At 44.8% G+C, this 17139-nt stretch overlaps 1 protein-coding gene and 1 pseudogene across 2 annotated transcripts; both read right to left on the reverse strand.

Annotated features, from left to right (window-relative positions):
• The window catches only part of LOC122925882, a 2558103-nt pseudogene that overhangs the window by 339112 nt on the left and 2201852 nt on the right, over positions 1-17139 (reverse strand).
• LOC122928083 lies at positions 9017-16324 on the reverse strand. 2 transcript variants are annotated; one of them, XR_006387847.1, is made up of 2 exons: positions 9302-16324; positions 9017-9113 (listed from the first exon to the last, which is right to left on the reverse strand). XR_006387847.1 is itself a non-coding variant. In XM_044280572.1 (2 exons), the coding sequence occupies exon 2, from the start codon at positions 15553-15555 to the stop codon at positions 9553-9555; it is 6003 nt and encodes a 2000-aa protein (XP_044136507.1). In that variant the 5' UTR covers positions 15556-15924; positions 16113-16324; the 3' UTR covers positions 9017-9552. The 2 variants fall into 2 exon arrangements, 1 of the variants encoding a protein (XP_044136507.1); XM_044280572.1 differs by having other exon boundaries at positions 9017-15924; positions 16113-16324.

Here is a 17139-nt window from a genome sequence, read left to right on the forward strand (position 1 = left end):
TCTACAAAACCTGTTCTATTGAACGCTTATACAACAGACTGGAGAGGGTGTCAGCAATAAGTTTGTGTTGACGTCACTGATTATTTTGCCCTTCCTCTGATCATCTGAACAATAACCCAAAAAAAATGATCCTGTCTGTTAAGCATCCACCTTCACTCGGTCAGCATTTGGTCAGTGATCCATCAGTATTGCTAAAGCAAAAAAAAATAAAACACTGTCCAAAATTGAGATGACACAAGAATGGATTATTTGCATGTCTTCTGTGTTTTCTACCCACTCCTGCTTTTGGCTACCAACTTATAGGCCAATTCTAATTGGACCATACAGGACATACAGCTGCTACATAGACAGGATACATTTTGCGTCTCATTTTTCCTTCCTTCTGACAGATCAGAAGAAGGGTCAAGTAAATGTTTATGTCAACAAGAATAAAAAGGGAAACTAGTGGCCCAGTCAGAGTGGTGAGGTGGCAGCAGCATGAGGAGACCACAGGGTGGCCCAGTGACATAGTTGTGAGGTAAAATCAACAAAAATTATAAGAATTTCTCCCAAACTGCCACAACTGATTCGAAATTGGAAAACTGGAGGTAGTTATCTATTAAAACTTAATGTTTTTTTTCATTCTAAGTTAAGAGAGTACAAACAACATGTAAAGTGCTAAATGTGTGCACACCACCAATCGTGCAACAAAAAAATCGAACAAAAAAACTGAAAAAGCTGACAATGTTGCCGTGGGTGCCCAGTGGGTGCCTAGTGTTGGCAGCACCAACCACACAGCCAAACCTCAAAACCTCCCAACTAGGTATAAAATTCACAACATATAAGGAATGGTCTTACCGGTAAATGGGAGTCATCTGGATACCGTCTTGAAGTTACAGTGGTAAAATTTTAAACAAAGGATTGCGCTGTCAGGTCTAGAATTCCCTGATGATCTCCTAATATGGAGTCATCGCCCTAACAAGGGTGGCCCGTTCCGGAACCTCACCGACAGAGTGGAGAGGCTGTCAGCAGTAAGTTTGTGTTGACTTCACTGATTATTTTGCCCTTCCTGTGATCCGTCTGAACAATGACCCCCCAAAAAATGATCCTGTCTGTTGAGCATACACCTTCACTCGGTCAGCATTTGGTCAGTAATCCATCAGCATTGCTAATGCCCAAAAAAAAACAAAAAACAGGAGTGGATCCTAAACAGAGATGAGACATGAATGGAGTATTTGCATGTCTTCTTTGTTTTGTACCCACTCCTGCTTTTGGCTACCAAATCATAAGCCAATTCTGATGGGACCATACATACTTTACAGCTTCTACAAAGACAGGATCTGTTGTACGTCTCATTTTTCCTTCCTTCTGACAGATCAGAAGAAGGGTCAAATAAATGGTGATGTCGTAAAGGCCAAAAAGGCAAATAGTGGCCCATTTATGGAGTGTGGAGGGTGGGAGAACAGCTTGATAAGTTCACAGAGTGGCCCAATGACATAGTGGTGATGTGGAAGCAGCATGAGGAGGCCACAGAGTGGCACAATGACAGAGTGTGGAGGTGGCAGAAACAGCATGAGGAGGCCACATAGTGGCAAAGTGACATAGTGTGGAGGTGGCAGCAGCATGAGGAGACCACACAGTGACCCGGTGACAGAGTGGGGAGGTGGGTGGCAATAACAGTACTCACTGATGATGGTGAGTGTAGGAACAAGCACTTGGCATCAGATGTGTGTCATCAAGTGGGTGGCAGCATCAGAATAGTAGCTGAGGCCGGTAGCCAGAAGAAACCGGTTAATTTTGTCAAGGTTTGGGCGAGGCAGCATGGATGATCCAATCTGATGCATCAGGCATTGGTGGGTGGAAATCCAGGCGGATCCACACCTGATTCATCTTGACAAAGGTCAGTCTCTCCACATTTTGGGTGGAAAGGCGAGTTCTCCTTGGGGAAACTATGGCCCCAGCTGCACTAAACACCCACTCTGATGCCACACTACTGGCCGGGAAGGACAGCTTTTCAATGGCAAACTCGGCCAGTTGCGGCCACAAATCCAGTCTTTGATGACGGGTGGCAGGGTGCACTCCAAGTATGCCACCACCTGCTGGTTCAGGTTTTGCTCTATGTCTAGCTGCTGGTGAGTAGTTTCTTCACTATGCGGGTGAAGAAAGCTGCTCATCAGCAACTCTAGACCCAAGCTGATGATAATGGAGCTGGTACTGCTCGGGTCACCCGCCCCCCCAGCAGCCATGGCAGTGGAACATGAGCGCAGAGGGCACCGCCGGTCCGACCTGCGAGAGGATGGATAGACAGCTGCCAACTGACTACATAGGATGTCTCTATAGTAGTTCAGTTTGTCCTCCCTCTCAGCGGGTGTAAAAAACAGGCCCCCATTTTGGACCAGTAGCAAGGGTCCAGCAAGGTGGAAAGCCAGAAGTCATCCCTCTGCCGAATGGTGAAAATTATTCTGTCACTACGCAAGCAAGTGAGCATGCAGATGTCCATTTGTGCAAGTAACTCGGAAGGACTCCCTGCCTCTATCTCCACTGCATGCTGCCTTGGTGTGTCTGGGTCCTCTGCCTCTTCTTCCTGATCACCCTGTAGCTCCTCTGGCTGCTCCTGCTCCTCCTCTCCTGTCACCTGTGTATAAAAACCACCCATTATACTACAGATTGCTTGTGCTCCAATGTCCTCCTCTTCCTCCTGTTCAACCCGCACAGGGCTCATGTGGCCATAAGATCTAAGCGCCACTTCTCCAGACCCCTGACCAGCTAGATTTACCAGCATCTTTTCCAGGATATGAATCAGTGGAATTACGTTATTCATCCCTTAGTCCTGGCGACTGACAAATAAAGTGTACTCCTCAAAGGGCACGAGCAAATGGCAGGTGTCACGCATAAGCTGTCGCTGGCTAACATCGAAGTTACACAGGGGAGTACCTCTGTCTGCTTGGATCATCAATAAATCGTTTATTGCCTTTCTCTGTTCGTATAGTCGGTCCAGCATATGGAGGGTGGAATTCCAACAGGTGGAAACTTTGCATATCAGCCAATGTTGGGGGACGCCGTTCTGCCGCTGCAGCTCAAGGAAGGTTGGCTCGGCGGTGTACGAGTGGCTGAAGTGCATGAAAAGTTTCCTGGCCATTTTTAGGATGTCTTGCAGATGGGTGGAAGACTTTAGGAACCGCTTTACAACCAGATTGAACACATGCACCATGCAGAGGCACATGGCTCAGCCCTACTTGATGCAGCGCCAACACAATGTTCTTCCCTCTAGAGTCGCATATACAGTCCTTAAATTCGCTGTGCAAAAGAAAATCCAAAGAATGTAAAAAAGAAAGTAAAAAAGAAGTCCTCCTCTATTTTCTGAGGATATTCTGAGATATATATATAACACAGAGCCCATACATATTTGATAGGAACGTGATCCTATTAATCCTACTAAGTGTAAGTATACTTAAAGTCGCAGTGCCCAGTTGCTCCTGGGGGGCCCAAGGCAGCTGCCTCTTGAGCTCTGCTGGCCACTGCGCACAAATTCAATGACTGTACTAGTACATTACTCACTATCAAAGTAGCGCAGCAGGATGGATGGACGGCAGTGTAAAGTCACTCACTTCGTCACGCGACGCTTCATTAATAAAGTGGGGAGAGCAGGCACATGATGCTGTGAGTGATGTTACGCTGCCGTCCGGACAGCCTGCCTGCTATGCTACTTCGATAGTGAGTACTAGTACAGAGCAGGTACCCATCTGCAGACGCTTGCAGATCAGCAGGCACTCGGCCCTTTCCGTCACTGCCTCCTCCAGTTGAGCCCCTTGGAGTCTCCGCATCTCAGCCACATTGAACCTCAGCATCTCAGCCGGACTCTCCACACCTCCTGAAGGCTCCGCACCGCCCCCCAAAGTTTATCCCGGGCCTCCGACCACTGTCCCTGGTAAAAGAGAGAGACCCCACCCCAGAAGAACTCATCGGGAGGGTGTAGGGGATTAGCTCTTTTCCAGGGGTTGCAAACACACGCTTCTTCACAGACACCAGGATTTAGGGGCCAAACTGTGCTTTATTGTGGCACACGGCATAAAGAAAAACACACAAAGCCAAAATAAAATACCTTGCCCGTCTGGGCCCTATCTAAACACATAGGTTTCCCTGACTCACCTAAAGCGTAACACAGTTCACACCCGTGATGAGATGCGGCTTTCCCAGCCCAACCTTCAGCAGCCTCCAGGCTGCTCTCACACCAGTGTCTCTTGGGGGATAGTGGTCTCTCAGCCTGTCCGCCCTCAGACCACACAGAGCCACTCCAGCCTTCTGTGTTCAAGTCCCCCAAAGTCCAGGCTATTGCATAGCCTCGTGGCCCCTCAGCCTGGCTTATCTGAGACCACACTGACAGAGCCTCACCAGGCCTCTGTCTGCACACTCTCCAGAGTGAGACACACCCAAGATCCAGTAGCAGGATTAAATAGGATCCCTGGACATGAGCATGCCCTAAGTCCCGGACTGGAACCTGGGGAAAACACTTCAATGTTCATCCACAGTTGCCCCCATAACAGTGCGTCATCCACAGATCCCCCCATAACAGTGTGTCATCCACAGATCCCCCATAACGGTACGTCATCCAAAGTTGCACCAATAACAGTGTGTCATCCACAGATGCCCCCATAACAGTGTCATCCACAGATGCCACCCTAACAGTGTGTCATCCACAGATCCCCCATAACAGTACGTCATCCACAGAACCCCCATAACAGTACGTCATCCACAGAACCCCCATAACAGTACGTCATCCACAGATCCCCCATCAGGGCTGTCTTTAACGCGGGGGAAAAGGGGCAGCTGCCTCTTGAGCACCGCTGGCGACTGCCCATAATATTCAATGACATCGTCATAAAATATGTTGTCTCCGCTCCGTCGGCTCTGTGTCCCGATCCTATCCTTCACTATGCGAGCAGGCATGGCTCGCATAGTGAAGGACTTACTTGCTTGCTCCTCTTCCCGACCTCCTCTGCCCTTTGCGTATGCCACGCGCCGTGATGTCACGTGGATGTACTGCAACGCTAGGGTGAGCCAAGCCCCGGTCTCCTTCCTAAACTGCAGAGTGGTGCCCACTTCCAGCCCTGAGCCCAGCTGCCCAGAGCACTGATCCTGAGCCTTGCTGGAGTCTTTAGAACTGCAAGTATTTACAGTCATTCACTGTACTCTACGAGGTGTGTGTATTTAAAAAAATTGTGTGTGTTGTGGTGGAGGGCGTGATTGCATACTAGGGTGTTGGAAGGCGGGATCCAGGGGGCCCAAGTAAATTCTTGCCCAGGGTCCAATCAATATTAAAGACGGCCCTGGGACCAATACAACTTCACTGTGCGTTTCCGTAGAGCCATTGCCTTCCTTAGGTGAATACCTGGACATATCTCTAGGAACACATTGCTGTTTTTAACAATATATCCTCAGAAAATAGAGGACTTCTTTTTTACTTTCTTTTTTACATTCTTCGGATTTTCTTTTGTACAGCGAATTTAGAGACTGTATATGCGACTCTAGCGAGATCTGTCGTGATTCACATTTCCTCTTTTTGTCCCTATACAGATGTCTGTTTTTTTATATTTCTAGTATTATGTCAGTATCCTTTATCACCATAGGCACAAACTGTGTAGCCTATGTATGACCTAATTGGATCCAATCAGAGTCACGCTGTGCCATACATATTTTTATATTGTACATTTTATTGTATTTTTACTGTGTTTATTTTCAGGAGTATACATACTGAATAAATTGTAATTTTTCATGTGGTACACGTGGTTTGAGTGCCAGTCTTATATACTTTATTCCATTTTTGCCAATTATTTTCTGATAGGGTGATCAGTTTAAGACTAGAGCACCTATTCCATGCTTAGAAGGTGTTGAGCTATTCACGCTAACCATATCTATTTTGACAATTTCTTCCCGTTGTCGGTCACCATGGCTTCGATTTTGAGTTGTCATGGAGAAAGCCAGGACTTGATTTTATTGATGAAGGACACGGAGCAGTTCCTCTCCTGTGTGACTCCATTCGGCCAGGCAAATGAGGTGTAGAACAGCATGACACCGCCATGCCCTGCACATGTGGTATGCTGGAGGAGCAATGTGAATTGTCCCTGCTGTGGAGGCAGAGGACACGGAGGAGGATGAGGAGGCAGAGGATTGCCGCAGGACCAACGTCGTGAGAACGTTGAGGCAGAATCGGCGTCACCTTGCCAAGTTGCTGGTGTGGCTGGGCAGGAACCACATTTACCCAGTGGGCGGTAAAGGACATATATTGTCCTTAACCATAGTAATAGCTACCGACCAATTTTCACAAAAAAGGCTGTATTACAGAAAAATTCACCACTGAATGGCTAATTGACGCAATTACTCAGTCCCTACAATAGAAATTCTACATTTACCGACCAATTTTCCAAATATGCTGTATCACAAATTGCAAATAATATTTATTTTACACTAATACACACCAACAAGGGCTTTAATTATCTCACTTCACCACACATTGGCTAATAAGCCCCTCCCCCCACTAAAACACAACAAAAAAAAAGGCTTTAAAACATATAACTGCGGCCGTCAACGGTAAATAATAAAAATTTTTGCCACTAATACACGCCAAAGAGGACTGTAATTTTCTCACTTCACCACACAATGGCTAATAAGCCCCTTTTTCCCCCATTAATACACATACACTGAAAAGAAAGGCTTTAGAACATATATACAGTTCTGATCAAAATTTTAAGACCACTTGAAAAATGGCAAAAAATCTTTTTTTACATTGTTGGATCTTAACAAGGTTCCAAGTAGAGCTTCAACGTGCAACAAGAAGAAATGAGAGTGAGACAAAACATTTTTTGAGCATTCAATTAATTGAAAATAACGATTAAACTGAAACAGGCTGTTTTTCAGCTGATCCAAATTTTAGGACCACATGCCCTTAAAAGGTCAAATCTGTGCAAAGATGTGGATTCATTGATTTTCTGTCAGGTAGTCACACGTTGGTCACTCTCCCTTTTTGAATGTGGTCGGGTTGTTGAACTGCATAAGCAGGGTCTCTCACAGTGTGCTATCGCTTAAATGATCCTGAGGGTTATGGAACAAAAAAGTCAAGTGGAAGACCCAAAAAAATTTCATCAGCACTGAGCCAGAGGATCCAATTGGCTGTCCGTCAAGAAACTGGACGATCCTCGACCTAAATTAAGGCCCTTACTGGTGCTGACTGCAGCCCCATAACCATCAGACGGCATCTGAGACTGAAGGGCTTCAAAAACAAAAAACGTCTTCAAAGACCTTGTCTCCTTGAATGCCACAGAACTGCTCGTTTGGACTTTGCAAGAGAGCACCAAACATGGGACATTCAAAGGTGCAAGAAAGTTTTATTCTCTGCTGAGAATTTTTTTTACCTTGATGGTCCTGATGGTTTCCAACGTTACTGGCATGACAAGCAGATCCCACCTGAGATGTTTTCTACGCCTTACACTGAGGGGGCGCCATAATGGTCTGGTTTTTCCTTCAGTGGAACAATGGAGCTTCAGGAAGTGCAGGGGCATCAAACGGCCGCTGGCAATGTCCAGATGTTGCAGAGAGCATTCCTCATGACTGACAGCCCTCATCTGTGTGGTAACGACTGGGTTTTTCAACAGGACAACGCTACAGTACACAATGCCTGCAGGACAAGGGACTTCTTCCAGGAGAATAACATCACTCTTTTGGCCCATCCTGCATGCTCCCCTGATCTAAATCCAATTGAAAACCTTTGGGGATGTATGGCAAGGGAAGTTTACAAAAATGGACAACAGTTTCAGACAGTAGATGGCCTTCGTGCGGCCATCTTCACCACTTGGAGAAATGTTCCCACTCACCTCATGGAAACGCTTGCATCAAGCATGCTGAAACGAAGTTTGGAAGTGATAAACAATAACGGCGGAGCTACTCATCGCTGAGTTCATGTTTGGAAGTTGGATTTCTGTTTTGGGGGTTTTTTTTTTTTTTTTTGAAGGTGTGGTCCTAAACTTTTGATCAGCTGAAAAGCAGCCGGTTTCCGTTTATTCGTTGTTTTTTTTTTTATTAAATTGAATGCTCAAAAAATGTTTTGTCTCACTCCCTTTTCTTCTTGTTGCATGTTGAAGCTCTACTTGGAATCTTGTTAAGATCCAGCCATGCTAAATATGATTGTTTGCTATTTTTTAAGTGGTCTTAAACTTTTGGTCAGGACTGTATAACTGAACCGCACAAGGGCTAATAAGACCCCAATAACAAGAACAGTTTGCTGGAATTACAGAGGAATTTCAAACCTGAAATGAGCAGCAGTATAATGGCAATTTGGTTCCGCGGTCAGTGCAGCAAGGTGTAATAGGATTGTTCCTATTACCCACCCCTATTGAACCCTGTTCTGCTTCAATACTGTGGAATAATTCCTCCCTATCCTTTCCCTACACGTCTAATGCTCTTTCCCTGAACTTCTATTGAGCAGAATATAAGTTTTCAAGTCTTTCCTAGCACTGTCCCTAGCGCCTGCTAACGTCTCTCCCTGCACTAAGTACACTGGAAAATGGCTGAATCCAAGATAAATGAGGCTATTTATAGGGCTATGACATCATAGGGCTAGCTGGCTGCTGATTGGCTGCATACATGGCATTGTGGGTGATCCCTCATTCCCAGAGTTCCTTTCTCCATGTCCTAACATGTGCAGCACTCATTTTAGAAAAAATGCGATTTGTTACCACAAAGCGTGAGGAAGTTCGGATTCGGTGCGAATCGAATAATTCCTGAAATTCGGATCGAATTCCACTTTGTCAGCTTCGATTCGCTCATCTCTAAATATAAGTAAACTAAGTTACTAAAAACAGTAACTTGATATATACATCATTTACAGGAGTAGTAGTTCTGTAAAATATCATTTTTATACAAGTCAGTGTACAGTAGAAAACTAGTAGTTGTTAACTGTCCCTGTAATGTCTCGGCTGCGTGTTGCTTCAGGTACACAGCTTAACATCAAGTATAAACCGAATCCCAATGAAAGATGCGCTGGTTTGCTGAACTGATGCAATCTTTACTGAGATATAATGAACAGGAATGTGTACAATAATGTTCATATGATATGATATGGGATGATATGTGAGGTAAAACTGTGAAACAAACATAAAAAGAGAAATATAAGCATGGCTAATTCAAGCAACATACATTATACATAGCTAATACAAAAGATAGGGCCTAACTAACATGTGCTTGCTTACTACACTGAAACACACATTATCTATCTGCAATGTCTAACATCCCTCTACACAAGCTGAACTAGCAAAACCCCTTTACTCACAGGCTTTGGTGTTCGTCAGGTTTGCAATCTGTAATAGCTTTAAGATGTCCTGTGGATCTGGTCACTATAGTACCCAGAGCTGGACTGAACAGGATATGTCCCAGCAAGCCCTAGAGAGTACAGAGAAGACCCGCCTCTAGGCTTCAAGAAAATGGAGGGTCTTAAAGAAACAGACACTACTGAGTGCCAAGCATGTAATATACATTGCAAAGGCAGCACACTCCCCACCTGGCGTACCATTGGTTATGCCACTAACCTTTGGACAGAAGTAAAACTACTTCAGAAATTGGCCTAGCATACACCTTGGGAATGCCCTGTCTAACAATTCTAACTTCAACTTTTCTAACTCTAGCATCACCACTAGGATCAGTCCCCACAATGAGTCCAATAGGCCATTCATTCCTGTGGGCCTGAGTGTCTTTTAATAAGACAATGTCTCCAACTTCTAAGTTGGGTTTGTCATCTTGCCATTTCTTGCGTGGCTGGAGTGTCACCAGGTATTCCTGTCTCCACCTCTTCCAGAAAATGTCTGCAAGGCTTTGAACTTGTCTCCATTGCTTAGTATACAAGTCCTTGAGGTCAAAGTCTCCAGTGGGAGCTGTCACTGGTTCCATCTTCTGGGTCAGCAGCATTGCGGGTGTCAAGACTGATGGCATCTCTGGATCTGTAGACACTGGAACCAAAGGTCTCGCGTTCATAATGGCCACGACTTCAGCCATTAGTGTAGTCAAAGCTTCATGAGTGAGGCGAGTAGACCCAACCTTCAGGAGCATGGCATCCAGAATACGACGAGCTACTCCAATCATCCTCTCCCATGCTCCTCCCATATGCGATGCGTGTGGAGGATTAAAAGTCCAAGTGCATCCTTGATCTTGAAGATAGGAACCTGTTTCAGAGTCTGTAGAGATGATTTTCAACTCCTTGCAGGCCCCAATAAAGTTTGTGCCACGGTCTGAACGAATCAATTTCGCTGGTCCTCTGATAGAGAAGAATCTTCTCAAGGCATTGATGAAACTTGAAGTGGATAAAGATTCAATCACTTCAATATGAACTGCTCTAGTACTCAAGCAAGAGAACAGAACAGCCCAGCGTTTACTTTCGGCACTGCCTCCTCTAGTCTTGCGAGAAGAGATGTTCCATGGTCCAAAAACGTCCAGACCTACGTGAGTGAACGGAGGATCTGAAGCAAGTCTGTCTGCAGGTAAGTTTGACATCTTCTGAACCTCAAGTTTCCCTCTAATCTTCTTACAGGTAACGCATTGGCTGATCACGCTGGAGACTAGTCTCTTACCTCCTATGATCCACAATCCTGCTGACCGTACTGCTCCTTCAGTGAAGTGTCGTCCTTGATGTGCAACTTGCTCGTGATAGTGTCTTACCAGAAGAAGAGCGATGTGATGATTCTTAGGTATGATGAAGGGATGTCTCTCTTGGATAGTCATATCCGCTGCCGACAAACGACCTCCAATTCTTAGTACTCCGTCTTCGTCGAGGATAGGGTTCAACTTCTTGAGCGAACTGTGTCGAGAAATCTCTTCCTTTTTCAGAAGGCTTTGAATTTCTTCTTTAAAGACTTCCTGCTGGACGCATTTGATGATCGCGACCTTGGCTTGTTCAAGATGGTCGTTGCTACGTTGATCAGTATTAGTAGCTCTGGAGGAGTATCTGGCTAGACAGATAAGTTTTCCGATTGCACGAGTCAGCGACTTCCATCTGGAAAACCTTTCAAATCTATGGGCGCCCAGACTGTCTCTGGTAACTAAAGTCTTGCAAACTGCAACTTGAGGTCTTACCTCTTTGTCTTGATCTGGTTCTATGAGCTGAAAGGTCTCTACCTGAGTAGTCTCTTTGATTTCTGGCTTACCAAGAAACGATGGACCTACGAACCAGTTAGTTTGCTTGAGTACAGCGGCTGACACCAATCTTGTCCCATGATCCGCTGGGTTCTTGTCTGTGCTGATGTAATGCCACTGATCTGGACTTGTAGACTTTCTGATACGTGTCACTCTGTTGGTCACGTATGTGTAAAATCTTTTTGAAGCGTTGTGAATATATCCTAACACAATCTTGCTGTCCGTATAAAAGTTCACTGCATGGATCTCAATGTCCAGTTCAGTCGTAATCATGTCTGCCATCTCTACCGCTAAGACAGCAGCACAAAGTTCTAGACGTGGGACAGTGTGAGCAGGTCTGGGAGCTAGTTTAGATTTTCCCATGATGAACCCAACATGGCTTTGTCCCTCAGTGTCTATTACCCTTAGGTAAGTTACAGCTGCAATAGCCATAGTGGAAGCGTCAGAGAATACGCATAATTCTCTCCACTTTGTAGCAGACAAGGAAACAAACACGTACGGTCTTGAAATGTAGAGTTGTTCAAGCTCTAACAATGAGTCTTTCCACACCTTCCACTGCATTCGCTTCTCGTCAGGAAGAAGTACGTCCCAGTCAATTTGTTCCTGCTCAGTAGTGATCTGTCTCAAAAAAGCTTTGCCTTGCATGATGATGGGTGCTACGAATCCCAGGGGGTCATAAAGACTGTTGACTGTAGATAGGACACCTCTTTTTGTGAATGGTTTCTCTTCTCTGGAGACCCTGAAGGTGAAACTGTCAGTCTTTAAGTCCCAACTAAGCCCAAGACTTCTTTGCAAGGGTGGTGATTCTGTTCCTAGATCTAAGTCTTTGAGGTCTTTAGCACGGTCTTCCATTGGAAATGCTTCCATGACTCTGTAGCTGTTGGAAGCTACCTTGTTCAATCTTATGTTGGATTCTGCCAACATTTCTTTTGTACTTTTCAGGACGTTAATAGCTTCTTCGTTGCTGGAGAAAGAAGCAAGTCCATCGTCCACGTAAAAGTTCTTCATGACGAACTGTTTGGCTTCTTGACCATGTCTTTCACCTTGCTGTGCTGCTCGTTTCAGGTTGTAGATAGCTACAGCTGGGGAAGGGCTGTTTCCAAACACATGTACCTTCATCCTGTACTCTATGATGTCTTTGTTAAAGTCATTGTCTGCATACCACAGGAACCTTAAGTAGTCTCGGTGATCTTCTCGAACGAAGAAACAGTAGAACATCTGTTGTACATCTGCTGTTACTGCTACAAGTTCTTTCCTGAACCTGATGAGTACTCCAAGGAGTGTGTTGTTCAGGTCAGGTCCGCTGAGAAGGACGTCATTTAGTGAGATGCCTTCGTGCTTCGCACTAGAGTCAAATACTACACGTATCTGACCTGGTTTTTGAGGATGATACACTCCAAATATTGGTAAGTACCAGTGTTCTTGGTTTTCTTGTAGTGGTGGTGCCCTTTCTGCATGCTCGTTGTCAAAAATCTTTTGCATGAAGGCTTGGAAGTGTTTCTTCATATCTGGCTTTCTTTGTAGAGTGCGCTGCAACAAACTGAAGCGTTTCTCTGCTTGTACCTTGTTGACAGGAAGGCGATGGCGTGGTGACCGGAAGGGTAGAGGGGCTACCCAGCTGCCTGACTTGTCTCTGTAGACTTCTCTGTCCATGATCTCGAGGAAGAGGGTATCTTCTACCGAGGGTGCTGGCTTGTCGTCGTCTCGTGTTCTTTCAAACACCTTACAACCCAGTTCATCTGTATTTCCAGTTGAGGCTAAGTCTTCCATGCACCTCTGGATACTCCGATGATGTGTTGGGTTATCTAATCTCTCTTTAATGTGTAGACTGTTGGTACATGGGCAAAGACAAGATGTACGACCATTCTGCAACAGATGTGTTCTGTAGACATTTACCTTTGATGGTTTGTGCAGTCCATCTAGACATACTTCTCCAACGATGACCCATCCGAGATCAAGGCGTTGTGCAAATGGTGCATTGTGTGGCCCATTGTACTGTTCTCTGACTTTGTGCAATCTGAGAATGTCTCTCCCAAGTAGAAGGGTGATTGCAGCATCTGGATCTAGAGCTGGTATTTGGTCTGCTATTCGCACCAGATGAGGGTGATGACGAGCAACTTCAGGTGTGGGTATCTCTGACCTGTCGTCTGGTATCTCATCGCATTCTATCAGGGTAGGTAGAGTCACCTTTGTCTTTCCATCTAAAGACTCGATGATGTAGTTATTTGCTCTTCTCCCTATTGTCTCTACAACTCCAGAACAAGTCTTCAAGGTGTATGGAGTTGGACTTCCTTTGTCACCGAAGAGGTCAAAGAATTCTGTTTTTGCCAGAGATCTGTTACTCTGTTCATCCATGACTGTGTACATCTTGATTGCTTTTTCTCTAAAACCTGCTGGATACACCTTGACTAAGCATATCTTGGAGCACGATCTTGAGCGGCCCTGCTCTGTACAGATCTCAGTGCACTTTGAGCTTACTGCTGGCGTTGCACTCTCTCCTTGCTCCCCACCATGATCTTCTTGAGTTGCTTGAACTTCTTGTTTCCATGGTGGTGGTCCCGGGTGCAGTGCTGACAAGTGTTTGTCACTGTTACACTCTGTGCATTGTATTGTTTTTGTACAGTCTTTTGCAAGATGCTGAATTGAAGCGCAGCATCTGAAACAAATGCGATTGTCTTTAAGATAAGCTTTGCGCTCTTCTAACGTCTTACTTCTGAAACTGCGACATTTTCTTAGTGGATGAGGCTTATTGTGGATAGGACATATTTTGTCTGACTCCTCAACTTTCTTCCTTGTGTTGTCTTCCTGATTAGCTGCAGATTCAGGCGGAACTTCTGTCTTCCTTACAGAAACTGTTGCTCTGCGTTCTTTGTAAAGCCCTGGAGGTTTCTGCTCTACCTTTGGGAAGCTTGCCGTTCTCTTGTTCAGGAAAGCAAAGCTTGGGTCATTGCGTATTTCAGCTTGGTCTTCTATGAATTCAGCGAAGAAGGCGAATGGTGGAAATGCAACATGATGATCTTTCTTGTATCTTGAAGCTTGAGCTACCCACCTTTCTTGCAAGTTGTAAGGAAGTTTCTCGATTATGGGCTCAACTCCACGTGCTGTATCCAGATATGAGAGACCTGGCAGATATCCACTAGACTTAGCGGCTTCTATTTCTAAGAGTAGGTCTCCCAAACCTCTCAGCTTTTGGTAATCCTTATTTGTTATTCTTGGATAGTTTTCTATCCTTTTCAGAAGAGCATCCTCGATCACTTCAGGTGATCCATAGCATTGTTCTAGTCTCCGCCACACCATTGCAAGTCCTGCTGCTGCGTCATGAACATGTACTGATCTGATCCTTTGGGCTTGCTCAGTGGACTCTGGACCTAGCCATCTGACAAGCTGGTCAAGCTTTTCTTTCTCTGTCAGGTTTAAGTTTTGGGTACCGCTCAGGAAAGATGACTTCCAGGCCCAGTAGTTTTCTGGACGGTCGTCGAATTTCATGAGACCAGCGCCCACTATCTCACGGTGCATCAGGAATTTTGCCACTTCTATAGCACTTGTTGCGTCTGGCGAATACTTCTCGCGTGTAAACTCAGGGTATGGCTGCGGCTGGTAAGGCTGATGAAGCGCTTGTCTGAATCTACTTTGTTTAGGTGGTTGTTCTCGTCTGTTGTAAGTCTTTCTGCTATAATCCAGACTTGTATTTGCTTGAGGAGGGAGTACGCGAGCATCCGTTTGCACTCTTGGAGGGTTGGCAGATTGGTCTCTAAGCATGCGACCACTTGACTTCCCACACTGAGATTCTGATTTAGTCTTGCAATGTTGCGTAGTATCAAAGTTGCTTATTGCTGGTGGAGTCAATGAAGACCTAGGTGCGTCATTGGACTGCTGGTCAGTGTACATGGTTGCTTGTGACTGTACGTACTCACGGGTGCGTTGGATTGCGCTGTGGGATGACATCTGGTTTTCTATGCCATCAAACTGAGCTTCAGCAGCCCTTGTGAAAACTTCTGCCTCGGCTAAGGCTGCTGCCGCGTTTTTCTGCTGTTTGAGTAGGTGTAAAGATGCTTCCAATTCTGCTTTCTTTTTAAGTGCTTCAGATTCACTTTTTGCTTGCTCTCTCATCAATTCAGCTTCCTGCTCCGCATAAGAAGCCATGGCGCAAGCTGCCTCTGCTTTTGCTCTTGCCCTAGTCGCTTTATCGCTAGCCGATGACAGACTGGTGATGCCTGAACGTCTAGAACTAGTACGCTTAGATCTTGCTGAATCGGCGCTAGCTGAAGTCAGATTTGTTTGACTGGATGCTCTGGACAGTGTTGTGTATCTAGACTTGATTCTTGGCAAGCTGTGTGAGTCATCTTCCTTATAGGAGCATTGAGGGTTAACTGTCAGAGTGCTGTTCCCTGTATTCTGCATCTTGATTTAGCTGGCAGCGTGGATAATGATGATGACTGGACACAGGCAGTATCAGTGTTGTAGTGAGTGAGAGAAGTTAGTTTCACTTTCGTTTCACTCCACGTGGCTGAAAGGAGTTATTAGTCCTTTTACTGCGGAGGACGATTTAAAGCTGTTTAACTGCTTCTGACAACGTTTTAAAGCCTTTTTACTGTAATGTCTCGGCTGCGTGTTGCTTCAGGTACACAGCTTAACATCAAGTATAAACCGAATCCCAATGAAAGATGCGCTGGTTTGCTGAACTGATGCAATCTTTACTGAGATATAATGAACAGGAATGTGTACAATAATGTTCATATGATATGATATGGGATGATATGTGAGGTAAAACTGTGAAACAAACATAAAAAGAGAAATATAAGCATGGCTAATTCAAGCAACATACATTATACATAGCTAATACAAAAGATAGGGCCTAACTAACATGTGCTTGCTTACTACACTGAAACACACATTATCTATCTGCAATGTCTAACATCCCTCTACACAAGCTGAACTAGCAAAACCCCTTTACTCACAGGCTTTGGTGTTCGTCAGGTTTGCAATCTGTAATAGCTTTAAGATGTCCTGTGGATCTGGTCACTATAGTACCCAGAGCTGGACTGAACAGGATATGTCCCAGCAAGCCCTAGAGAGTACAGAGAAGACCCGCCTCTAGGCTTCAAGAAAATGGAGGGTCTTAAAGAAACAGACACTACTGAGTGCCAAGCATGTAATATACATTGCAAAGGCAGCACAGTCCCCAATAACAGTTAGCAAGACTGCATTGCGAGCTATAACCAGTGGGAAAAAAAAATATGATATTGATATTTTAATAAAGTTATGCAAATGTTGATTTTATTACTCAAGGCAAACTCAGTGAGTTTTATAAACTACTTACTTGGTCATATTTATATTTTCCTCAAGAATTCTTTTCTCTGCTAGCTTTTGGGACAGACCATCCTGAAGATCTTTTAGTTTGGTAGTTACTTCCTTTAGCTCTTCTCTCTTGATTTTGAGTGTTACCATGTGAATCTTTAAATCACCCTCTGCTGCTTCCAGTCTTTGACGTTTTGGAGCTACAATCTTTAAGAGGATAAATGTAGAAAAACTTGAAGGCAAAATAGTTTAAAGGGGTTCTCCAAAAATGGGAACTCTTTTTGATATTGTGACGCAGGGTGCAGGGGTTAAAAAATAAATCAAGCAAACACTCACTTGTCACAAGCACGCCTGTTCCAGCTCTGTACTCCCTGATGTGCCGATTACACACGTCAGCGCTGCCAGCCAATCAATGGCCAGCAGGAGTGACGTGTGTGTGTACAGATGTAGCCAGCGTTATTTTGATAACAGCAGCACCAGAATGGACACTTGAGATAAGATGAGATTTGTTGCATTACTGTAATGTGTTTTTGTTGCATTAGTGTCTTAAGCCAGTCAAAATAATGGGGGCTACATCTGTTGATGCCCTGTCACATTTCATTATTTTCTGTTATAACATGGTTATAGTGGAAAATATTAGCATTCTTAAGAAAGAATGCAAAAGAATATGACAATTTAGGGGTTAAA

This window comes from Bufo gargarizans, chromosome 2 (genome assembly GCF_014858855.1).
Source record: "Bufo gargarizans isolate SCDJY-AF-19 chromosome 2, ASM1485885v1, whole genome shotgun sequence".
Taxonomy (NCBI): Eukaryota; Metazoa; Chordata; class Amphibia; order Anura; family Bufonidae; genus Bufo; species Bufo gargarizans.